Source organism: Canis aureus, chromosome 17 (assembly GCF_053574225.1).
Source record: "Canis aureus isolate CA01 chromosome 17, VMU_Caureus_v.1.0, whole genome shotgun sequence".
NCBI lineage: Eukaryota > Metazoa > Chordata > Mammalia > Carnivora > Canidae > Canis > Canis aureus.
The window spans coordinates 59,079,254-59,105,134 of record NC_135627.1 but is presented as its reverse complement, the minus strand read 5'-3'; the positions used below and the strand labels follow the sequence as shown (position 1 = coordinate 59,105,134).

General features: G+C 37.9%; 1 protein-coding gene across 8 annotated transcripts in view; it reads left to right on the top strand.

The window, feature by feature from the left end:
- Nucleotides 1–25,881, top strand: part of CAB39L (calcium binding protein 39 like) — a 106,646-nt gene that overhangs the window by 51,100 nt on the left and 29,665 nt on the right. For all 8 annotated transcript variants that reach the window (XM_077855794.1, XM_077855791.1, XM_077855787.1 and 5 more), the window contains one exon: nt 14,018–14,136. In XM_077855794.1, coding sequence (XP_077711920.1) covers nt 14,018–14,136 — 119 coding nt within the window. The remainder of the gene's footprint in view (nt 1–14,017; nt 14,137–25,881) is intronic.

Below are 25,881 nucleotides of genomic sequence, written 5' to 3'. Positions count from 1 at the left end.
TGCAAGACCACTCTGGAGATGTGTAGCCAGGTGTGTTGGCTGGACACAGCACTGAGCGGAGGACCCCAGGTGGTCCAGACTTCAACTCATCCTTCCTCTCAGGCACACCTGTTTTTTTCTTTCTTTCCCTCTCTTACCTGTTTCTATCTTTGACAATTTCTACTCAATAATCTCTTTTCCAATTCTTTCCCCTTGCCTGGCTTGCTGACTCTCCCTCCCCATCTTACTCCTTACTTTTTAAACTGGCCATATGCAGAATGAAGTGTAGTTTTATCCTTTCATCTGTGTATTTTCAAGTTTCTTTTATTTGGTTTCAAATGAGATATCATGAACTCTTGCAAGATTTGTGCATAGTGGAAAAATACTTGGCATTAGAATTGTTCAGAGTCCCTGCTGTGCTGTTTGATAGTAATGTAACCTCTTGGAGACTAACTTTTGTTCTCTCTAAAATAGGAAAAGTATGAACCTAACAGCACTGTTTTAAATATTAAACTGAATACAAAATATGTATATATATAGCTATGTAAGAACAATAAATACTTGTGCAGGCTGTACACAAATGTCAGGTAGTATATTCTCATTTTCCTCCTTTTTTCAAACTAAAATGTAAACTGGTTTATTTTTGTTATAACCCTTGGTTTTTTGTTTGTTTGTTTATTACATTAATTTTATATTTGGTTGGTCAGTAACCATAAATGGGAAAAATACTCCCTATTCTTGGATTACAGTCTTATATTTCTATAAATCTTCTTGTTTTGCACATTTCCCTTAAAGCAGAAATGTATTAAGCTATTATTATCATTAATTAATATATTAGCCTGAGTTGGTTTATGAGATTAGCCCAATTTGCAGATGGATGCTAGAAGGAATATGACCAAGGATGGTTATGTTTTGAAGAATGAGTCAGGAATGAGATGTCATCAGGCCCAGTGAACTAGGGAAGTCTTGAGCAGCCACAGAACAGTGTAGGTTCAAAGTGCTGCCCAAGAATTAGGGAGGTAGGAGTACATCAAGACAGACTTTGGGCACCTTACAACTTTACTTAACATTGGCTTAGATAACAAAAGAGGAACAATAGGAAATACTTGTGCAAGTTTCCCTTATTTTACACAGATACTGAAAGTAAGTAAATTTAGAGAGTAAATTTACTTTAATAGTTATTTTTGAATTAAGACATTCAATTGCCAGGGCAGCCCAGGTGGCTCAGTGGTTTAGCGCCACCTTCAACCCAGGGCGTGATCCTAGAGACCCGGGATCGAGTCCCACGTCAGGCTCCCTGTGTGGAGCCTGCTCCTCCCTCTGCCTGTGTCTCTGCTTTTCTCTCTCTGTGTGTTTCTCATGAATAAATAAATAAATAAATCTTAAAAGAAAAAAGGCATTCAATTGCCTAAAAGTTGACTTATATGTTATTAAGTAAACTTTTACTCTCTGGAATCCTCAGGGAAAGAACTATCTTTCTGAATATTTTCATTTTCTATGTAACTGAAGATTAATTCTTCAAAAATAGAAAGTCAAATAAATTACTTTTGTGGATTACTTTCCATTTTCTATATAAAATGCATTATATACGTGTCCCTCTCCAAAATAATATTCTGGATATAATTTTTTACCGTTGACTCAAAACTATCATTATGAAGATCTGTTATTGTGGTAATAAAAAAGCAGACAGTTCTTTCTGTTTTTGACCTTATTGAAGTATAATTGATCAGACAATTCTTGACTTTGTTCATTGATCTAACATGATGCCTCGAACATAGTTATAAGTGAATGTGATATTCATTAGATGCAACTGTCGTTCTCAAGCCCCTAAAAAGTAGACACTTATAAATACTTCTTAGTTGAATGAATAAATGAAAAACAGTTAAAATTGAGGACAACTCTGTTCCCCTGGCTACATACAGTATTTTCAGAAACGAGGCAGTATTATTAGCCTCCTTGTAGAAATGGGCTGTGTATCTCTGTGGACTGGAGGACCTAATGGTTAGCCTGCTAATAGCAACTTTCCATCTCAAGCCTAAAATATCCATGGAAGCTATGACAACCTGATAAAATTCATCCAAACTTTAAAACTCAGCCTAATCACACAGAACTCTGCCCTCCTTGTGTCTTGGTAGAACTGGTTACAGCCCCCTCTGGATTGAAATTATCTTGAATACTAGGATCTACTTTCCCACATCTAGTGCCATGTACATTGGTTGGTTGAGTGAGTGAATGAATGAATGAATGAGAATGAGAGATTGAAGCAGAAGTAAGGAAATTAGACCAAAAGAAAGTATTCTGAGCACAGCAGTAAGCCACTTTTCTTGAGGAATTAGTAAATTGTATACAGATAGTTCAAGAGTGATAATAATCATTTTGTAAGTGAATAGGCTCGCCTGGGGGTTTGTTGGAAAGTACAAGAGTCATTTGACTGTAAAATTTCTGGTATGTGTTTATAACAGGAAGAAAAGAAAATATTATTTAGGGATGGGCTGTAGCTTTTGCTGGATAACCTAAAAGGATGGAGAATTCCTTACAGAGAAAAATTGATTTTTGTTTAGAGGACACCTAGATGGGATTTTTGTTAGTTGTAGGTTAGGTCTCTAGGCAGTGTCTGGAAGGAAAAGAATGAAAGAGAAGAGCTTAGATTCCCTTTGCAGAATAAAGTAACAGAAATTTGAGAGATGTCCTCTCCTTGACTAAGATTGGTAGGAGTAGGAAATAGAAGAGAAGTAGGAGAAAGTTTTGGGGTGAGGGAAAGACTCCAGAACCATGATAGAGGATGGGGTTTAAGGAGAAAGATGATCAGGAATGCTGAAAACCGGGGGCACCTGGTTGGCTCAGTTGGTTGAGCGTCCGACTTTTGATTTCGGCTCAGATCATGATCTCAAGGTCCTAGAAGGGAGTCTACTTGTCCTCCTCTTCCACTGCCCTTCCCCCTGCTCACACTGGCTCTCCCTCTCTCTCTTAAATGAATAAATAAATCTTCTCTAAAAAAAAAGAGAGAGAGAGAAACCACTGATAAGCCTTTAATGATAGCAATTCATAGAATTCGAGATTGTTTCTGCACTCTACTATAATTACCCTTTGTTACCCTTAAACCATTGATAAAAGAACTAAGTACTAATAGTATATGTTGCGTGAAGGAAAAGGGGCAGTTTTCTAGACTTGGGGTAAACAGTGTTGAGGAAATAACTAGTTTTGGGAGGCAAGACCATCAACAGGCTTGAGAGGAGCTTGGAGCAGGGGTTTATCCAGAGTGGACAGCAGTGATGGTGGCCATGGCAGTGGCTTAGATTGGGTAGCAGGGACTGCTTTGGGAACCTATGCGACAAACCCATTTCTCCTTCAGAACCCAGAGCAAAGTGGCCCATCAGGATGCAGAATGTGCTAGAGGATCCTACTGTTATGTGACTAAGGGCTAGTTAGGAGGGAGATCTTGGAGTTAAAATTGAGAAAATCTCGTTCCTTTATAGCCATAAAATTTTAACCTAATCCTTTAAACCTTAATATTGCTGACAAAAAAGAACCACTTCTGCATATTATTATGAAGTTAAAAAAAAAAAAAAGACTTGTGGCTGAGATTGCAAGTCTTCAGATTTTATGGGCTCAGGATCAAACTCAGAGCTGTGTTTTTTGAGGTTTGGCCACTATTCAAGACACAGCTTCAGACTCTTGATGTTTTGAAACACAATGTGATAAGAGATCAAAGGATGAAATTTATTGATGCATTCATTTTAAGGGCAGGTGTGCTTTGCAAAACGAGGGTGGATGCAAAGTCATCTGTTCAGGCTGAATTAGAAAGCAGTTCAGAGAAGCAAAAAACTTTCTGCTGTGATAATTTAATGCCTAATGATGATTTCTTGCTACTTAAAAAAAAAAAGTCAGCAAAATTAGTGCTCCAGTATCAGTTTCTCATGTGCCCATATTATAGCCCTAAATTTTTTGAAAATTTCTGTCCCTTTTAAAAAATCCTTTTCAATTCCTTGGCCCTCTTTAAAGTGGTTCTTCATCTTTGGTTTTATTACTGTAAAAATGAAAAATCATAAAGCCATAAGACATAAGCTCTGACTGTATTCCACTCATTTCACAATTTGAAATGCTGACTGTGTAGGGCACTGATTCTAGTTGGTTTTGAGTCTTATTTGGTTGTTCATATACTTTGTAACCATCATTAGACAAATTAAGTTACAGAATTTTATTTTAAAGATTTATTTATTTATTCATGAGAAACACAGAGACAGAGAGGCAGAGACACAGGCAGAGGGAGAAGCAGGCTCCCTGCGGGGAGCCTGATGTGGGACTCGATCCTGGGTCTCCAGGATCACGTCCCGAGGTGAAGGCACTCAACCACTGAGCTACGCAGGCGTCCCAGAATTTACAATTATAGATGAGGAAGTACTGTATCATATTATTTTTTTAAATTTATTTTTATTTATGATAGACAGAGAGAGAGAAGAGACAGGCAGAGGGAGAAGCAGGCTCCATGCACCGGGAGCCCGACGTGGGACTTGATCCCGGGACTCCAGGATCACGCCCTGGGCCAAAGGCAGGCGCAAAACTGCTTAGCCACCCAGGGATCCCCTACTGTATCATATTAAACGAAATTTTATGTACTCATTACCCTCTTAAACTAATGAATATTAACTTTAGAGACATTTATCCTATAAAGATACATAATTTATGGATGATTGAAATGGTATTTGGCATCAGGCTCTTAATCAGAAATGTAACGTGTTAATTGGTTGTAGTCCCTCTATAAAAATGAAGACTATGACCATTTTATTTATTTATTTATTTATTTATTTAATTGTTTTATTTTTTATTTTTTTACAATGACGATTTTAGTTTGACCCCACCATACTTTTTAAAGAATGTAACCTGCCATAAGGATAAAGACTCCTCACGCCATGTAGAATGTACAAAATATTTTATCCCCTCTACTTTCTGAGAAGTGGTTCCCCCTTCCCCACTCACATGGTTACAGTGGCAGCAAGATTTTTGTGCAGCACGACACCCTGGCCAGCTGATTGGCCTAGTAATGGACAGCTGATCAAAGGGCCAGAGTATTCTGCAGGATTCTGGAACTGAAACTGGGATAGAACCTCACCTCTGGGGCAGCCTGGGTGGCTCAGGGGTTTAGCACCGCCTTCAACCCAGGGCGTGATCCTGGAGACCCTGGATCGAGTCCCAAGACGGGCTCCCTGCATGAGGCCTGCTTCTCCCTCCGCCTGTGTCTCTGCCCCCCGCGCGCCCCCCCCCGTCTCTCATGAATAAATAAATAAAATCTTAAAAAAAAAAAAAAGAACCTTACCTGTAACTAGGAACTAACACTATTCCATGTAATTTCTGCATCAGTGGTCAGGTTTCCTGCCATGGAAACTACAAACATAGAGGAAGCCAGCCTGCAAGAAAGACAGACAGAAGAATGAAGATGGGGGGTGGGGAGGGAGATAGGGAGGGCCAGGGCTTTGGAAGGAGCTCTGTGTTGGAACTCTTATAACGTGTAAATATAATTATACTGAAAACAATTTGAGAGCAACTAATTCTGAGCTGGCCTGTGCTTGGGTTCTCTGTAATGTTCCCAGTATCTGTAAATTGGTTTAGTTTGAGTTTTGGTCCCCTGCAAAAGCACTCATCCAGACGATGAAACCTCCCCACCCCAAACCCCTAGCAGGTGGCTCTGCCTGTCTAGTTGTGCTACTGAAATTCCAGCACAAACATTTGCCTTCCCCGCCTTAGCTCTCCCTGCCGCTGTGCCCCAAGCCAACACATACAGGAGCAGAAGAGAGAGCGGAAAGCAGAAGAAAGAGGTCCATGACTTCGATGGCTACAATTATGTTTCATTTTTTAAAAATTAAGGTGTCATTTGCAAACAGCAACATTCTCTCCTTTTATTTATTTTTTTAAAGATTTTATTTATTTATTCATGAGAGACACAGAGAGAGGCAGAGACACAGGCAGAGGGAGAAGCAGGCTCCATGCAGGGAGCCGGACGTGGGACTCAATCCTGGGTCCCCAGGATCACACCCTGAGCTGAAGGCAGTGCTAAACCGCTGAGCCACCAGGGCTGCCCCTGTATCGTGATTTTTAATGTGTATTCTCTTAATGACTGATGATGTTGAGCATCTTTTCATGTGTTTATTTGCCATCATCTCTCTTCTTTCGTGAACTGTCTTTATAGACTGTCTTTATAGATCTTTTGGCTTCTTTTTATTTGGTGGTTGAATTTTGAGAATTCTTTATATATTGTTTATACATGTCAAAGGCTGCAATTTTATTTTATTTTATTTATTTATTTTTTAAAGATTTTATTATTTATTCATGAGAGAGAGAGAGAGAGAGAGAGAGGCAGAGACACAGGCAGAGGGAGAAGCAGGCTCCATGCAGGGAGCCCGACTCGGGACTCAATCCCGGGTCTCCAGGATCAGGCCCTGGGCTGAAGGCGGCGCTAAACCGCTGAGCCACCCGGGCTGCCCAAAGGCTGCAATTTTAAAGTAACTGTTTTCTTTTGCAGTGCTGCTCTCTGTCACTCCTTTATTTGCCTTCTCTCACTTCTATTATCGTGAAGGATGCTGTTTATCAGCAGCTACTTCTTTTTTTTTAGTATTTTATTTATTCATTCATGAAAGACAGAGAGAGAGAGAGAGAGAGAGACACAGGCAGAGGGAGAAGCAGGCTCCATGCAGGGAGCCTGATATGGGACTCGATCCCGGGTCTCCAGAATCATGCCCCAGGCCGAAGGCAGGCACCAAACTGCTGAGCCACTCAGGGATCCCCATCAGCAGCTACTTCTAATTGCTGTGCCTGCTGTTCATTGCTTCTTTCTTCTCTCTTTTTCTCTTTCTTTTTTAAATTCTAGTTGATACCTCCATATGTATCATTCATTCTGCAGATAATCATTGACTATCTCATGTCAGGGCTGACCTTTTCGAGTTTGTCGGCTTAATGCAAGTGCTACCTCAGGTTTGGCATCTGTTCAGTTACATTATATATAATCTTAGAATTACTGGCTAATTTCAGACATTTTGGGTCATTTCTAGATATGGCTTCAATATCATCAAAGATTTCTTTTCTTTTCTTTTCTTTTTTTTTTCCTGGCAACTTCTAAATGCAGAACCTGAAATCTAGCAGTCGGAGGGTTGCTGAAGACTGGTTTTGAAATAGCTAAGGTTTTACTCTAGTTAGTTATAGCATGATGAATGGACATCTGCGACGGTTCTGTATTATGGCAGGACCATCATTAATCATCTGATACCTGTTTAAGTTTTCTCTAATCCTTTCCTTTGATTTGAGAAACTGTTCCTGGTATCAGAGCTTGTTTTTGTTATCCGTGGGGGGCTTCCTTTGCCTTTGCACATTATTTGCTAATGAACCAGAAGAATGTTTTCCTCTGTGTAAAAGTTGGATAGAGTTCTGTGGAGCTTCGTTTCTCCTGCTCACAGGAATGCCGTATGGAAATGTCCTTGTGGCATTTCACTGGGAAGTATGAAAAACATGCTCTCATGACTTTTCAAAGAGGATTGATATTGTGCAGGATTACTGTGGAATCTAGAAAAGTGTGAACAAAGCAGATGACTTCTTTCATTTTAAATTTTATTTATATTTACAGCTTATACCCCTTATACAAGTATATCATTTAACATCTGGGAAATGAAACTCCTCTAGTATGAAGCAGTATGAACGTTTTCAGTATTTCAAAATTATGAGAGCAACTGATCCTAAAGCATCCTTTTAAAATGAAGACTCAGCTCCTAATTTTCTGTTAAAATTTGGATTTTGTATAGTGTGTTTTTCTTAAAGGAAGATAAAATTTGCTTTCCTGTGTGTCTTTTTTTTTTTTAAATCTGTCTCCCCTTTTTTAAAACTCTTCTTTCTTCTTCCCTGGCTCCCTTTCCTTTCTTTCTTCTTAATTCTTTTCTCTCTTTCTCCCTTATTCCTAGCCTTCTCTGTTTCTCTCCATGGAATAAACTGAAAGCAAAGGCTAGCCAGAGATTTTTCTTCTATGTAATCGTTACTAACATTTTGATGTCCTTATTTCTGCCCATTACATATGCCATAATTTATGTAACCATGCCTAATTCTGGACATATTATTTTTAACTCTTTATTATCACCACTATGATAAAGATTTCTTTGCTGGCTAAGTTAGTCTGACTCTTGATTTTGGCTCAGATCATGATCTCAAGGTTGTGATATCAAGACCCACATCAGGTTCCATGCTGGATGTGGAACCTGCTTAGGATTCTCTCTCTCCTCCTCCTTCTGCCCCTCTCCTCATCCTACCCCACCCTCACCCCTCACACGCATACATGGGCATTTGTTCTCTCTCTCAAAAAAAAAGTCTCTGCACCTGAAACTTTTCTTCTGTATTTAAGATTGTTATTTAGGATTATTTTCTTAGACTAGATTTCCCAATTTGAGATTCTAGGACATTGGTCAGGTATTGTTAAATTGTTTTATATCCTTACCAGCAATATATGAGAACTGACATTGACTTTTACCATTTAAAAAAATTCTGGGACTCTGGACATAGGTGGTAACATAGGAGGCTCCTGAATTTCCCTCCTCCTGTGGATGAACAGAATGTAGTTACACACGCAGGAATTCCCTCTAAGAGAAATCTAGAAATTAGCTGATTTACTCCTACTCATCGGGCAATTGAGAAAATACCCACATGAAAATGGGGAGGAAAGGCTGAGACACACTCTGGCCTTAAACCCCAGCCCCTGGCATAGCACCGTACAGTCAGAGGGGGGAACCCCAACGCCTAGCTTCTCTTTGAGGAGCAGAGGGTTTGGACTGTGCCTCTAGTGCCCCAGCTTTTAAGGCTGTCAGTTGAGGGATGGTCCCCTAAATCACCTATGCATGAAAGCTAACAGGGCTTGCATTCATCAGCCCCACGGGACTAGAGCAAACAAAGGAGCAGTTGTTCATGGGTGTAAGAGCATTTGTTGCAACCATCCCCACCTCTCCCAGACTAGCACAGAGGAAGCGTGACAAAAACACCCATCTCCCAGTCTGTCTCTGGAAGGGGTTTGATCGTGCTTTACAGCTGCCCTCTGAGGTTCTGGCTTTTAATTCGCATGCAACTGCTTGCTGGCTATCATTTTCCCAAGGGCCCTGAAGAGCTAGTGGGCACTTGCCCTGCTTTCTTCCTCCAACTTGCTCCAACAAGACAACCAATAAATAATACAGAGAGATCTCATGTTAACTTGCCCAGTTTCCCTGACGGCAATAGCTTGCAAAACCATAGCACAGTGGCATGACCAGGATATTGGTATTGATAAAATCAAGATATAGAAAATTTCCATCACCACAAAGATGCCTCCCCTTGCCCTTCTATAGCCAGTCACCTCCCTTACCCCATCCTCGACTTCTAGCAACCACTAATCAGCTCTCCATTCTGTAATCTGAATATAAATGGAACCATATACTGTGTAATCTTTTCATTTTTTTTATTTGAGCTGACATACAAGGATGCATTGGTTTCAAGTGTACAGCGCAGTGATTCTGTAAGTTCGTACATTATATGCTCACTGCAAGTGTAGCTACCGTCCGTTTCCCATACATCACTATTATGACATCATTGACGATATTCATTATGCTGTTTGACTAATTTATTCCATAGTGGAAGCCTGTATCTCCTCGTCCCTTTCACCCATTTTACCCAATTCCCCCCACACACACACACACACTTTTCTCCCCTCTGGCAACTGTCAGTTTGTTCTCTGTATTTATAGGTCAAATTCTGCATTTTATTTGCTTATTCATTTATGGGTTTTTTTGTTTTTGTTTTTTTGTTTTGTTTTGTTTTGTTTTTTAGATTCCACACATGAGTAAAATCATGCGGTGTATTTGTCTTTCTCAATCTGACTTATTTCACTTAGCCTAATACTCGTTCTGTTCATCCACATCTCAAATGGCACATCTTCTCCTTTTTACGGCTGTGTAATATTTGTTGCAGGAATATACGACATCTTCCTTGTCCATTTGTCGATGGACAATTAGGTTGTGGAACCTTTTGTTGCTGGCATTTTCATTCAGCATAATTCCTTAAGATTCATCCAAGTTGTTGCATGTTTCAAGGTTCATTCCTTTTTATTGCTGAGTCCCTGGTATGTGTATATAGTGCAGTTTGTTTAACCATTTACCCGTGCAAGGATTTCCATGTTGTTTCCTGCTTTTGGTTATTTACGAATAAAGCCACTATGAACATTGATGGCCAAGTTTCATTTCTCTGCGAAGAATAACAGGAGTGCAACTTGCTAGTATAGTAGTTGCATGTTAAGTTTTTGTTTTATTTTTTAAAAGATTTATGTATTTACTTCACAGAGGGGGAGAGGAAGGGAGTGCAAGGGGAGGGGCAGAAGGAGAGAATCCTTCAGCAGGCTTCACCCCAAAGCAGAACTCCCCTCAGGGCCTAATCCCAGGCCTCCAAGGTCGTGACCTGAGCCAAAACTAGGAGTCAGACACTCAATTGAGTGAGCCACCCAGCTGCCCCACATGTTAAGTTTTTAAAGAAATTGCTAAATAGTTTCCCAGACTGACTGTATATGTTTGATCTCCACCCACAATATACATGAGTAGTTTCTTTGCATTTTTGTCAGCATCTGGTGTTGTCACTATTTAGCCCTTTGATAAGTATGTGTATTAATATCTCCTGGTCATCTAATTTGCATTTCCCAAATGGCTAATTATGTTGAACATCTTTTATGTGCTTCTAGCCATCTGTAGATCCTCTTTGGTGAAATATCTCTTCGTGTCTTTTGCCCATTTTTTGATTGGTTACTATTTCCTACTACTAAGTTTGGAAGCTTCTTTACATATTCTAGACACTAGTTTTTTTGTCACATATATGGTTTGAAGTATTTTCTCCCTGTCTATAGCTTGCCTTTTCATCCTTATTAACCAGATCTTTTCTAAAACAAAAGTGCTGAATTTTGTTGAAGACCAATTTATTAGTTTCTGTTTTCTAGGTTGTGTTTTAATGTCAGATTTAAGAACTATTTGCCCAACTCTAGATCCTGAGGACTTTTCTCTATTTTTTTTCTAGAAGTTTTTTAGTTTTATGTTTTATGTTTAAGTCTGTGATCCATTTCAAGCCAATGTTTGATAAAGTGAATCCTTTAAGACTATTTCATCCTTGCAGATATCCTTTAAGAATGTTTTTTGTACATATTAATTAGTGTTCTTAGTACTTAGTCCATATTTTGTATGAGTAGTAGCTTTAAGATTGAGTAATTAGGGCAGCCCAGGTGGCTCAGAGGTTTGGCACCTGCCTTCAGCCCAGGGCGTGATCCTGGAGACCGAGGATGGACTCCCACATCCGGCTCCATGTATGGAGCCTGCTTCTCCCTCTGTCTTTGTCTCTGTCTCTCATGAATGAATAAACAAAATCTTAAAAAAAAAAAGATTGAGTAATTAATTGAATAATGTTAGTGTCTTTTCATTTTGAGCCTTGTTCTCTTGATGGTAAGAAAGTGCCACACTCATGATGTGATGAGCACTGGGTGTTAGATGCAACTGATAAATTACTGAACTCTACATCTGAAACTAAAGGTGTACTATATGTTGGCCAACTGATGTAAATAAAATAAATAAATAAAATATATTTTTTAAAAAACCAAAAAAATTTTAAAGCGCCACATTAACATATACATGAGATTCAGTGTTCCGGGTTTGTGATAAAGAGTTTATGGGATGACCACTCCTCTAACATGATAAATCAGTCCAATAAATATTGAATGCCCACTATATCTGGGCCCTACTATGGGTGTTGAAATATGGCTTCTCCTTGGGAGCTAACAGTGTGATGAGGGAGTTAGAGACAAAATTCATTCATTTCAGTGTACCGTTCAGTGTTGGAATCAGTTTAGTATGATGGCTAAGAACTCAGGCTCTGGATTCCATCAGTTTTCGATGGAGTCCTGGCTTCTTGCACATCCCACCTGGATAAGGCCACCTCGCTTGTCCTTACTTTCCTTACTTACAGTATGGACATTACAAGGTTGTTATGAGGATTGGAAAATACATGTAAAGTTCTTAGTGTAAAGTACCTGGCACAGAGTGAGTACTTTTAATAAATGTTAGCTGCAATGACCGAGGTAGAGATGAAGGTATGAGTAGACAGGGAAGCAGGGGTACTGGTCTATGTGGGGCAAGGAGTTTTGGTCACATAGAGAGAGGGGCAGTTATCCTAGAGGTGAATACTTCTGAACTGAACCTGCAGGATTGAAAGAGGACGTCAGCTACCTCCATTTTGGCCTGTCGGTGTCTTAGAGTTGATTAAGTTCTTTCCAGTTTATCTCTTAGCTCAGGCCAAACACCCCTGCAAGCAAAGCATCCCGTGATGGGAACCAGAACTGCCCCCTCGAGCAAAAAGGTATGCCCTGGCGTCAGCAAGACCCCACGTGATGGACCCCAAGACAATGATCTTTACTGCTTACTTACATATACCCACCAGACTTTGTCCCACATTTTCCTTATATAAACCTAGAAGTATTTTCAGCACTTTGGAGATAGTCTTTGAAACACTAGTCTGCTGTCTTCTTGGTGTTGGCCTTGCCGAAATAAATTCCTTTCTTGTTACACCACCACTCTCTGCCTTTGGATTTTGTCAGCAGTAAGTGGCTGAACCTAGTATGTTAGGGAACCCTGGAGCCGGGGGGCCCTTGCACCCCTGCACCCCCAGTTACAGGATGGCTAAGATTTAGCCAGAAAAAGAAAGGAAGGAAAAGCATTCAGGAAAAACAGAATAATGTGGACAAAGGTATAGGAATGAAAGATTGTATACAAGTATATATAGTACAGCAAGCAGTTATTAATAGAACTTGAAGTAGGAATTGGAAAGCAAGACATGGCTAGAGAGGGAGGCAAGGACCAGGTCATGAAAGATGTTGGATTTTTTCCTAAGCAAAAGGAAGGCATTGAAGAGCTTAGGAGAAGAAAATGTCATAATCAAATTTGCATTTCTAGCTGGTTCACTCTGCAGAGTGAAGACTGCTTTGAAGTGGAGGACATAACTGGAAGATGCTCTTTAACAGTTCAGTTGAGAGGTGAAGGCCAAAATCAGGGCCATAGTAACTGAGAATGGAATGTCATCCTTGTCCTTTTTTGTTTTGTTTTGTTTTTGGTCATCTGAAAAACTACTGTTCCAGGTGCCTGGCTGCTTCAGTCCGAAGAGCATGCAACTCTTGATCTCTGGGTTTATGAGTTCAATCCCCACACTGGTGTGGAGATTACTTAAAGTCTTAAGAAACAAACAAAAATCCCGTTCAATTCAGAGCTTCAGTTGGAGAAGCAGATAAGCCTCAGGTTGTAGGGTGTGTGAGAGTGGAAGTCTTGTAAATGAGAACTCTAAAAAGTCGTATCCAAGACCGGCTATATTTCCTCTGGATCAGGCTACTACGACTGAGTGGTCCTTTCTATTCCTCTAGGTTACATAGGATTTCTTACAATCACCCAAATCATATAGATCCACCTAATAAAACACTCACTTTTTTTTTAATGCACGAACTTGGAATGAAAATTGATAAAGGGGAGGGAAAAAATCAATAAAACGTACATCTAAGAGAAAGAAATTTGATTCCAACCTACATTTGCTAAAATCTTTATATCTTTATTTCCCTCCTCGTTTAAGAAGGTTTAACAATGTTAACCATAATTTTCTTCTTATATAAAGCTAAAAGGTAAAAAAGCCTAAGGAATTCAATTGTATCCTATTCACTACTATTTTATATTCTTCTGTGCCATTTCATTTACTACTGTGAGAAATATTCTAATAGTTCAAATTAGCCATAGTGCAAATCCTGTGGAACAGAGCTGCATCCGTTTCGTAGACTCTGAATGTGTGAAAGCATAGCTGACTAAAGATATACAACCAGAATAAATTAATGGTTTGGGATATTACAAAGAACAGTGCTATTTTTCTTTCGTGTGTGTATGCGTAAACAGCTTTTGAGTTATAACTTATACTACACATATATAATTCACCTATTTCAAGTGCGCAATTTAATGGTTGTTCATTTCTTTGACAGGGAAAAAAAGATGTGACCCAGATATTTAACAACATCCTGAGAAGACAGATAGGCACTCGGAGTCCAACTGTGGAGTACATTAGTGCTCATCCTCATATCCTGTTTATGCTCCTCAAGGGGTAGGTACATGGTTCCCTTTAAAGTAGGCTTGAGTATAGAATAGTTGTTAAAAGTACACAGCACTGGGTCGCCTGCGTGGCTCAGTGGGTAATAAGCATCTGACGACTCTTGATCTCAGCCCAGGTCTTGATCTCAAGGTTGTGAGTTCAAGTCTTGTGTTGGGCTCCATGCTGAGTGTGGAGCCTACTTACAAAAAAAAAAAAAAAAAAAAAAAAAGAGTTATTAGCCTCATTTGAGGTGTGATGGGTTCTCTTTTGGAATCACGGTGAACTGTTTGCCGTGCTTGAGGTCAGCCCTCCAAATCTCCATCTCTGTGATTACTTAGGTTACAGCAAATTCTTTTCTTTGCATCTTTGTGTCTAAATAGAATTCCTATAAATAAATAAATAAATAAATAAATAAATAAATAAATAAATAAATCCTTCCATTTACTGTTTCTTTGTCCTCTAGTTTCCTGTTATCTCTATCTCTGCCTATTATTACCCGTGCTTCCCAATCTTCCCTTTTCCTAGCTACTCAGTTCCCTTTTTGCTGTTTGCCTGAGGCCAAATCCCCTGACTCTGATCCTCATTACACACACACATACACACACACACACACACACACACCTTCCAGTGGCTAGCATCTGCCAAGGCGACATGCTTCCATGTGGGGATAGACTAATATATAGGGGATCCAGAAAACTAAAATCTAGTCAAATAATAGAATCTTTGGGGTTTTTTTGTTTTTGTTTTTGTGTATATACTCATTTACAAATGTTTCTTAGGCATTCTGAGGCCTTTCTAACTCCTGAAGATCGGAGATCTAAATATCGGAAGGCTTGGGGAGAGCAGACTGCCCTCTTCCTCCCCTGCCCTGTCTTTCTACTCCACAGTCTCAAACCTAGCATGCTGTTCCATACCTAGTCCATCTCATCTCTGTTCAGTTCCCATTTCCTCTCTCACACATTTTAAAGTATTTAACTGTATAAGGTCATACATAACACCTAGTTTAAAAATAAGGTATATCAACCCACGGCAGCTTTTTGCGTCTTCTTTCTCCATTCCTTAGTCCCATTGCCCAGAGACAACCACTTTCATCTCTTTTGTTTGTTCATCTGGTATTTACCTCTAAATTTCAAAGAATGAACTTAATACTAATCTTTCAGTTTGTCAGTTTTAAAAACAATCTTTTGATTTTCTCATAGACTAAGATAGTCTTTTTCTTTATTTTCCTTCCTCTTTTCCTCCCAGTGTCCTTTATCATAACTTTTTATTTTATTAAAACTCACATTTAAATTATCATGGCTATATAATTATTATTTGTTCCTGTGATTACTTTTTTTTTTTATTTTGGTACAAAATATTGTTTCTACTGGAGAGTTGTGTCTTTCAATTCTGGAAAGGGAAATATGCTAATATGTATTAGAGTAGGCTAACCTCATAACAAGCATTAAAACTTTATAGCAAATAGGCCTGCAAATGGAGTGGCTTCCCCATAAGATTATTTCTCATATAACAGGGCAGAGCAGATGTTCTAGGTCAGCGGGATCTTCTGCCTTCCTCAGCATATGGTTCCTAAGATCATTTTGTTCAGCTTTGTCATTTCCCCTCACAGGAAGGCGAAAATACACGGGAGAAATTATCAGCCATGCCTGGAAATGGCTCATATTACTCCCATTCATATTCCATTTGAGAGCACTTGGTCATTTGGCCCCTTAGTTCTTTAGGAAATCTGAGAAGTGTTGTCTAGCATCTAGGAAGAAGAAGACAGTGGATTTTGGTACACTGCTGTTATTCTCTGTCACCTGTTTTTTCTTTGAAACTTTCTTCCCTTCCATTTTCTGCTTCCTAGATTTCCTGTTAGAGTTGAATCTCCAGGATTGATTTCTTAGTTCTTCTGTTTTCCATTTCTTATCTTTGTATGTGTTGGAAGATGTTAATTTTACATGTAATTGGAGATAAACTCTATTGAATTTTCCTTTCAGCTACTCTATTTTTAATTTATAAGAACTCTTTTTTGTTCTCTGATTATTCCTTCTTCTCATCTCTTGTACTTCCTGGTTCTGTGACCTTAGACAAGATATTACACATTTCCAAACCTCAGTTTTCTTATCTGTAAAATAAAAATAAAATTTGTAATATTACCTTCATACTAAAATAATGTTGCATTATATGCCATTGACTCTGCATCATCAGAAAGATTTGTGTTTTCAGCCAGGGTTCTGCCGATTACTTACTATAAGATCGTAGGTGGGTTATCTAACTTCCTTATGTCTTGGTTTCCTCATTGCAGTATGGAGTCAATAGTAATACCTACATCAGTGAGATAATGAGATAATGCTTATGAAGCACAGCATGTAGCACATGGGACTCAGGAACTACTAATCTAAGAAATTATTATCTGTATTCCTCTTAAGAGCTGCAGTTCCCATGGAAACATGTAAACAATTTAAAACAAATATAATAAAGGTCATATACAAGTGTCAGAATAACATTATAAAGTGCTCGTTTGCAGCTCACATGGATCTGCAAGTCTTAATAGACCCACAAGGATATGATTTGCACAGCTGGTCCTTGGTGAATAAGGCCAAGGTGATCAATTTATACCCACTTCTGGAGATTCTAAAATGTTAAGCTCTAAAGCACTAGACATTATCCTCAAGGGGATGGGAAGCCACTGAAGAGTTTTGGAGAGAGAAAGAGCGTCAGATTTGTGTTTCAGGAAATGAGATAAATTAATAGTAGTTTTGAAAAGTGAGCTTATAAAGAAATGATCCCTTGAGAATGCCGAAATGTGTTGTCCTGGAGATTGTGTTGACTGATGTAGAAGAGCAGGGGTATGGATGATCTAAAGCAATACCTTCTACGCGATGCCTGGGTGGATCAATCTGTTAAACATCTCTTGATGTTTAACTCTTGATTTCAGCTCAAGTCAGGGCCATGAGATTGAACCCCGTATTGGGCTTTGCGTTGAGTGGGGCCTCTTGAGATGATCTCTCTCACTCTCCCTCTGCCCCTCCTTCTTGCTCAGGCTCTCTCTTGCTCTCTCTCTAAAAATGAATTACTTACTTAATAATTAATTAATAGCAATAAGTAAATTAATTTAATTAACTTCATTTCTTTTCTGCATGGTAAAATGTATATACATTTGATACATTTACATATCATATATGCTTTATGAAAGATATAAAAACAGCATAATTGGATATTTATTTAGAAAATTAAGTTGATGAAAAATTATGTTACATTGAAGAAAACAACTTCTCTTCCATTTCTGTATATAATACAGAAGATAAGCAGCTAATTCTAAGTGTTATTTATTAATAATTTAACTGCTGGAACATATTACAGATCTATAGTGAGCCTTTTGATCTGTGGTGTGCATGGGATGCATTAATGTGTAATTGTGTGCCATGGCTCCCACCCTTTCTCCTACAGAAGGGGAGTTACAAACCATAAAAAAAATTGGTGCAAGGAAGCCAGGCAGGGGAACTAGACTAAGGTAGACGTGATGTCCGCTTGCAAACGAGGCATGGAGATGAGCAGGAAGGAGTCAGATGGAGGAGACCCACCTACTTCATGAGAGTATTGGGAGGCTTAACAGGCGGAAGCTCCAAAGCAGCTACACAGTGAATTGGAGGAGGGAAGGGAGTTTAAGAAATGATGCTGTAGGTTTTAAGTGAATATTTTTGTAATTTATTTTACAGAAAGAGAGCAGACACATGAGTGGGGGGAAGGGCAGAGGGAGAGGAAGAGTGAGAGAGTGAGAACCTCAAACAGACTCCATGTTGAGCCCGGTGTGAGGCTTGATCTCACAATCCTGAGATCATGACTTGAGTTGAAAACAAGAGTCGGCTGGTCACTTAATCAATTGAGCCACCTAGGCACCCCGATTGGAATCTCTTTAAATGGCTTTTTTTAGATGACTTTTTACTGTTGGATTATGTTTATATGTGACTCTAAAATTTGTGGGACCTTGGCTTTTTAATAATTGGGATTACATATAAAGTTTACTGAGTATGAATAATCGGTAAATCTTTATTATACTTTATTTGAAAATGTGTTTATGTCCCATTTGATGGTGTGTTTTCTGATTAATTCATATGACTACAATTCATATACAAATTATTTGATGCAACAAGTCATTCAGTTTATAAACGAATTATTAAGTTGATTTAAGTAAAAGTATTCATTATATTTGAAATATAAACTCTCTATTTATTAGTCACCTGTATCTACCAGTGATCCTATTTTAATGTATAAGTCTTAATAGATAATTGTATGTCATTTTTTTCGGTATTTACGAAGAAAAACTTAAATAGCTTTCATTCATTTTTTCTAGTAGGTGGAGAAAATAATTTTTAATTGCTTAATTATTGGCTACTTTGTTAATATACAGATTTCTAAGACTCCATTTTCATGTAATTATAGCACACAATAGAAAAATAGGAATTATTTAAGAATAACTTCTCCACTTTTGATCACTAGAAAAGCTTTATAAAATGTCTTACCATTTCTTCTAGAAAGTTAATATCTAGTTTAGTCTATAAGGTTAAAACTGCTCCTTAGTTCATTTATGAAGGGCCTTCAATAATAACAGTACTAGTAATAATAACACTAATAATAGCAATAGTCATGGTAGAAGTTTAGATCATATTTATGAAATGTTAGGCCTTGCTTTATGTATATACATATATATATATAATAGTGCTATAGGTAGTTATTATTGCTGTTGTTATTGTTAGTTTGTTATAACCTATATTATACATGAGGATACTGCAGCCCAGAGAGGTTAACTAACTTATCCAAAGGCACATAGCTAGTATGATATAAACCCAAGCAGTCTGGCTCCAGAATCTGTGCTCTCAGAATACTATCCAGCTCTCCATTCCTCAAGCAGTCACAGTCTACAGTGAGAAGAGACAACTCACTATTGTTACTTTATGGTACATCCAAAACGGAGCAGGTTTTAAAGTAGAAAATTGCCAAATAGGCACAAAGAGGAGAAGGATTGAGTGCCTCCTGGGCAAAGACATGGAGGCATCGAAGTGCATAACTGTTTTGGAGGATGACAGGATTTCTGGAGTAGCTGGAGTCCAGTGTGACTGAGAGAGAAGGTTGGGGGATAAAACTGGAAAGGCTGAGAACATATTGTGAAGAGCTCTCTATGCCCCACCAAGGAGTCTGGATGTCATTCTGTAGGTAAAGTGGAACCACCCAGAGACTGGAGGCGATGGGTTCTGGTGGCAGTGTAGAAAATTGCTTGCACTGTGAAGGTGCTGAGGTTCCAGCTTGGAAGAATTCAAATGTTAGCAGTGATATTAGGGATGAAGAAAGCAGATATTTAAAAAATATCTTAATTTTTTTGACTCAAAGTAGTACATATTTATTATTTTAAACTTCAAATATTTTAGAAATGTCTAATATAGAAGGGGAGTACAAACCATAATCTCTCCCAAAGAAACCATTATCAACAATTTGGTGATGATACCTCTGGGCTTTAATCTCTGGTATAATGATTCTTCTTTTATTCTTTAAACCAGACTTTAAATTCATTCCTTCACATCCTGTTGTTAGATGTTGAGTTCATGCTCTGTGCCAAGTATTGCATTCAACATCTTTACTTATGTTATTTCATGTAATTCTTTTAATAATATTGCAAAGACTGGGTATTCTTACTATTTTACAGATGAGGCTGTTGAAACTCAGAGTAAGTCTATTGCTTAAGGTTACACAGCTAATAAATGACAAAGCCAAGTTTTCAATCCAGATCTGTCTCTAAATTCCATGTTCTTTACCATTACTATATCTTTAATAGATTTGTGAACCATTCAGGTGTGAAGGGAAAGGAAATTACAGAGGATCCTGAGTACAGGGTAGACAAAAAGTCCTAAACAGTTTAGGACAGTTTTGTTAGAATCAACTCTACCCATCATCATTGTTTAGTTTAGCTTAAAATGCTAAATCCTTTGTTAACAATTTCTACTGAATTATCTCTTGTAAAATTGCTTAAAAACTCGGGACAAAACTTGATTGGTTCCTTTACAAGTCCAACTGATGTTACTTAATGATGGTAACATCCGTTATCAAATGATGGTATCATTCTGTATTGAACCTAATTCTAACCAGGAAGGAATTGATACTTGCTCATCAAAGATAATTATCTGAATATAGGGAATGAAATATGAAGGATTTGGAACCCCAAACTTTATGAAAAGATTTTAAGTAAAGACTTTCTCTAAATGAACTTTTCTCTTGGACCAGGCAAGTGACATTCCAAGTTACTGAGAGAACTTGAGGATGAAGTCACCTAAACTCCTCTCAGTGACCCATAAAAAAATCATAGCCAATGGAAGATGTTCCAGAAGTCTAATATTGAAATCATAAATTTCTCCAAATACTATTTAAAAAATTTTTAATAATAATTTTCAACCATATACAAAAATAGAAAGTAGAAAGAAACCCTTTGTATCTGTATCCATCACCCAATCTTAACAACCATCAGCATTTCACTGTGTTTGATTCCTCTATCTCCCCAACTGCTACCCCCCTCTTTTTTGGCTGGAGTATTTTAAAGCAAATCTCAAACCTCATGTAATCTCATTGTGTCAACCCTAAATAATTTACTTTCTAAAGCTTTTCAAAAAATAAAAAAATAAATTTTACAAAATCACAATGTAATTATTATGCTTAAAAAGTAACACTGATTCTATAGTAACTAACACTTAACCCATACTCAAATTTCCTTGATTGCCCCCTCCCCAAAATTTCCATATTGGTTTGTTCAGTTGAGGATCCTAACAAGATCCACTTACTGTATTTGGTTGTAATATAGGTCTTTTTAAAGTCTCTTTTCATTGAGAACAGCACCCGGTCCCCTTTTCATCTCATTGACTTTTTGAAAAACTGAGTTCATTATGCTACAGAATTTCCTCCATTCTGGATTTGTCATACTGTTTGCTAATGGTGTCACTTAACTTGTTCCTCTGTCCCCTGTATTTCTGTCCTGGAGGTTATATTTAAAGACTTTATTAGATTCAGATTCCATTTATATTTTGGCAGTCCTATTTTGTAGGTGATGCTGTGTAGTTCATATTTCATCTCATCAGGCGACATGCATTTTGTAATGCAGGGTGCATGCAGGTGGAGACAGCTTAATCCAACGTAAAGTTCCTCACCAACCTTACACTTAATTGTTTTACCATTCATTGACAAACACTGTATGATTCAGTCATTTCATTAGCAGTTACAAAAAGATGATTTTCTAATCCTGTCACTTCTCATGTATTTATAAACTAGAGTAGTTTTATAGAGAATAATGTTCCCTCATCTACCACAATTTAACTACTCTAAAATACAGTTCATACCATAGAGGTAGAATAAATAGAATAAATGCCTAATTCTTTTCCTAACACTATCAATTTAGAGAGAAATAAGTCGTTACCTCAGGAACTTCCATTGGCCTCTAGTGAGTTTCTTCTCTCTCTCTCTCCCCCTCCATCCCTCCCTCTGCCTTCCCCTTCCCTGCCACCTTCCCTCTTCCCTCATCCTTTTATTATCATTATGAATTTATGGGTTTAATTTTTTCCATATGTTTCATTTGTCTTGCTAGTGCTCTCAAGTGTCTATCTGTGGCCCCTTCAAGTTGCCCCCATTAGTGTGTGAGAGATTTCTTGCTTTCTGGCGCAAGATATGCCAAGCCCATCTTGTACATTTCCTAACAGACTTGGAATCAGCCATTTCTACCAAGGACTCTTGTTCTTTTTAGTGAGAAATAGTTCTTAGAGACTGTAATCTGGATGCTAGGGCTTCTCATTGACAATGAATTGTTACTACTTCTAAGTGTTTTTAGTGGACAGTTATCTCATTTTTTTAAAGTAAGCAAATATATCTAGATTAAAAGCAAAACCTCTTGTCTGTATTGAGGAAAATGACATTTTACAAAATTTTTCCAACTACTGCCTGACATTGTTTGCTTCCAGCAATAACAAAAGTCATTTTCCCCCTTATAGATATTTTTTCACAAGATCTTCTGACTATTGTATAATTTGTGTAATGTTTACTGTAGCTCACTGCTAGATGAGACAATTGCTCTTATATTTGAGCTTTTATTAAATTAGAAAGAGAATCTTATACAGTGTGATTATTTGAAAAACATGCATATATAGTGTTGTGCCTTCTCCATACTAACATAGAGGCCAGACTATACGATCCAAACTACAAATCAAAAAGGAAGATATAATTCAGTTCTATCAAATAATCATTCAACATTTATTGGATTAATCTTTATTAGCAACCTGACATAAATTAGTCATTGTGGAGGCACAGTGATTCATCATGGTCCCTGCCCTTGGGAACCTTTTTCATAAGTGGACTAGAATAGAATAGATATGATATTTACTCTGAACCAAGAATAAGGGTATTAATGTTATTGGGATTTGAAACTTAAGATAGGCTTAATTTGTGGAGCACATCTTTATATAGTAGGCAATAAACTATCAGAAGCCAATATCCAAGAAAGTAGAAAGTTCGAAATGATATATATAAATTACAGATCCCTTAAGTGATACTGAGGAAAACTAAGAATTTCTTTACATATCCCAGAGTATTCCTAATTCTAACATGCTGTCATCTCAGAGAATGACATTTCCACTGTTAGGCACAAACTAGTGGGATGCAACATGTGTTCTGACCCAGAGGAGTATTTTAAAAAATATTTCCTTAGTTTTCAAGAATAAATAGTATATCACAGATGCTTCCAATAAACTTTACGAAATGAAAGGAAAAAGTGAACTAATTACACACAAAAGCTTGGAGTATAAACTTTTTATAGATAGTCTCGGTTTGGAAATTGAATTAAGAAATGAGAAAATGTTGGCTGGAGATCATACAACATTCTGTGTAAGCCAGAGTTTGAGTTTCATTAAAGTTCTAGTATTAAGATTTTCAGTTGGAATTTGAAATTCATTGACTTCAGGGGTGCCAAGTTGGTTAAGCATCTGACTCTCGATTTCTGCTAAGGTCACAATCTCAGGGTTGTGAAATTGAGCCACACTGGGCATGGAGCCTGCTTAAGATTCTCTCTTTTTCTCTGCCTTTTCTTCCCCCACCTACTCAGGCACCTCTCTCTCTCCCTCTCTCTCTCTCTCTCTCAAAAAAGAAGAAGAAGAAGAAGAAGAAGAAGAAGAAGAAGAAGAAGAAGAAGAAGAAGAAGAAGAAGAAGAAGAAAGAAGAAGAAGAAAGAAATTCACTAATTTCATTATATGCCTACTTCATGCAAAACATTATGCTAAGCACTCTTTGGAGATTGAAGTAGGGATAGGGAAAAGTAACAAATAAGATCCAGAAACCCTATAGAGAGAGTGGAGGAGGACAGGAGAAGGTAAGAAGTAAAACCTGTCACATGAAGTTGTTTGAAATGAGGTGATCTAGACAGATGTCTAACAATTCATTGGTGATGTAACACAGAGCAGTTTGAAAAAAAAAGTGCTAAACTGGAATTACAGACAAACTGTTGTAAGAATATGAAGGAGAGAGAGAATAATCTGAGTGGTAGGTTATTAGGAAAGACTTCAAGGAGGCGGTATCATTTAAATGAAGCCTTGAAAGATAAGAGAGGATCTTAAAGGTAGAAATGAAAGAAGGACATTCTAGATGGAGAGAATGGCAGACAGACCCCAAGGACGTAAGGAATGGGATGAGAAATGAAACTGAAAAGTTGAGTTCAGAGGCAACTTACAAAAGTCTGTAAATAACTCACTAAGTCTGGATTTTAATGATCATAAGTTCTTTATTTCATACTGTCTAACATACTCTACCAATGAACAGCGTTGTTTTTCTCCTTCACAGTTTAGAAAATATACCCCTCTTTATCACATTTTAATATTTTCCCATATGTAACTCTTCCATGTGTACCAGCAGACTGATATTCAAGTTCTTCTGGTAAGAGAAATTATTAACACTATAGACATTTTCTTAATATTCTGCAAATAATCATGTCTATCTGAATAGATTAGCACCTAATGTTAATCTGAGTTATTCAGGGAAAACTCAAAGGCTATTTGTAGATAGGATTCAGCATAAAACAGGACAAAATGATAAATACTACCCTAGTTTAATGAATCCTCTCAAATATCCCTGTTTACCATTTTCCCTACCGTATATATAGATTTGATTTTGTAAAGTAGTGGGTTTCCTAAGTTTTAGGAGGGAAACTATTCTTGAATCAAATTTCGTGTAGATGTTATAAAGAATAATGCATGATTTTTTTATTGCCCAACTCATATTTGGCAAGTTATATCTTGAAACTTTGTGTAGGAGTCGTTTTGTTTCGATTTTCATCCATCGAGTTTTCTTTCTTATCTGTTCATTTCAGTTCTCATGTGTTCAGTGGCCTTTTTTGCTTTTAAAAGTATTTTTTTGCTGGACTCTTTCTAACTTGCAAAATTCATGGTAAGTTTGAAAGATTATGTAGGGCCTTTATGTATGTCATTTTTCTTCTATTCTCAACATTATAGGAAAGTACTTTTTCAAGAATTGAGATAATTGAATTTTTTCCCCAGTAGGCTTTGTATGAGAACCATAAAAACTAATATTGTATTTAAACTGAGATGAAATGAGATTTTTTTAATCCTATGCACACTTCCCAGTCTTTTACAACTATCTCTTCCTTTGTTCTATTCTACTATTTATCTACAATGGTCAACTGTATCTTTTTCTTTTTTTTTTTTAATATTTTATTCATTTGAGAGAGAGAGAGAGCACGAGATCACAGGGGAGGGAGCGGCAGAGGAGGAGGGGGAAGCAGGCTCTCTACTGAGCAGGGAGCCTGATCCGGGACTCCATCCCACTGCCCCAGGGTCATGATCCAAGCTGAAGGCAGGTGCCTAGCCATCTGAGCCACACAGGCACCCTCAACTGTTTCATTTTAATACTGAGTTTGTTTTACTTGAGCTGAGTACTGTTGATTTTCTTGCACCCTTACCATACACTGGAATATAACTCAAACCTACATTTATTTCAGGTTGAATTTGACCCTGGAGGCATTGCCATTAAATCAGGGATGGAACAGATCTAATGTGCCAGTCCTGAGTTGTTTCCTACAGTAGACATTGTGTTTTTCTAGTGCAGTTTTCACTTTGAGCTGTAATTCATGACTTCAGTGAGTCCATCAATACACAGCTACTTAGTATTGGTCATCTATGACATACAAATCATATATATCTGAGTGCATGTAATATCTATCCTTATCCTTATCTTCTCCCTGAATTCCAGGTAGATACGTTCTATTGCCTGGGAGACACCTCTGCTTAGATATGGGGCATCTCAAACTTAACATGGTCTTTCAATTTCTTCAATGAACTGTTCCTCTACTAGTTTCATTCATCTTTATTTTTATTTTATTTTTTTATTTTTTTTATTTTTATTTGAGATGTTATTTATTTATTCATGAGAGACACAGAGAAGTAGAGAGAGAGAGAGAGAGAGAGGCAGAGACACAGGTAGAGGGAGAAGCAAGCTCCATGCAGGGAGCCCGACGGGGGACTCAATCCCAGGTCTCCAGGATCAGGCCCTGGGCTGAAGGTGGAGCTAAACCGCTGAGCCACCTGGGCTGCCCTTCATTCATCTTTAAAATTGGCACCACCATCTACCCAATTATTCAGGCCAAAAATAGGGGGAATCGTTGAATCCTCAATTTCCATCACTCCAAATTTGTTCCCCACCCTCCTCCAGCAAGGCCTGTTGACTCTGCCTCCAGACAAT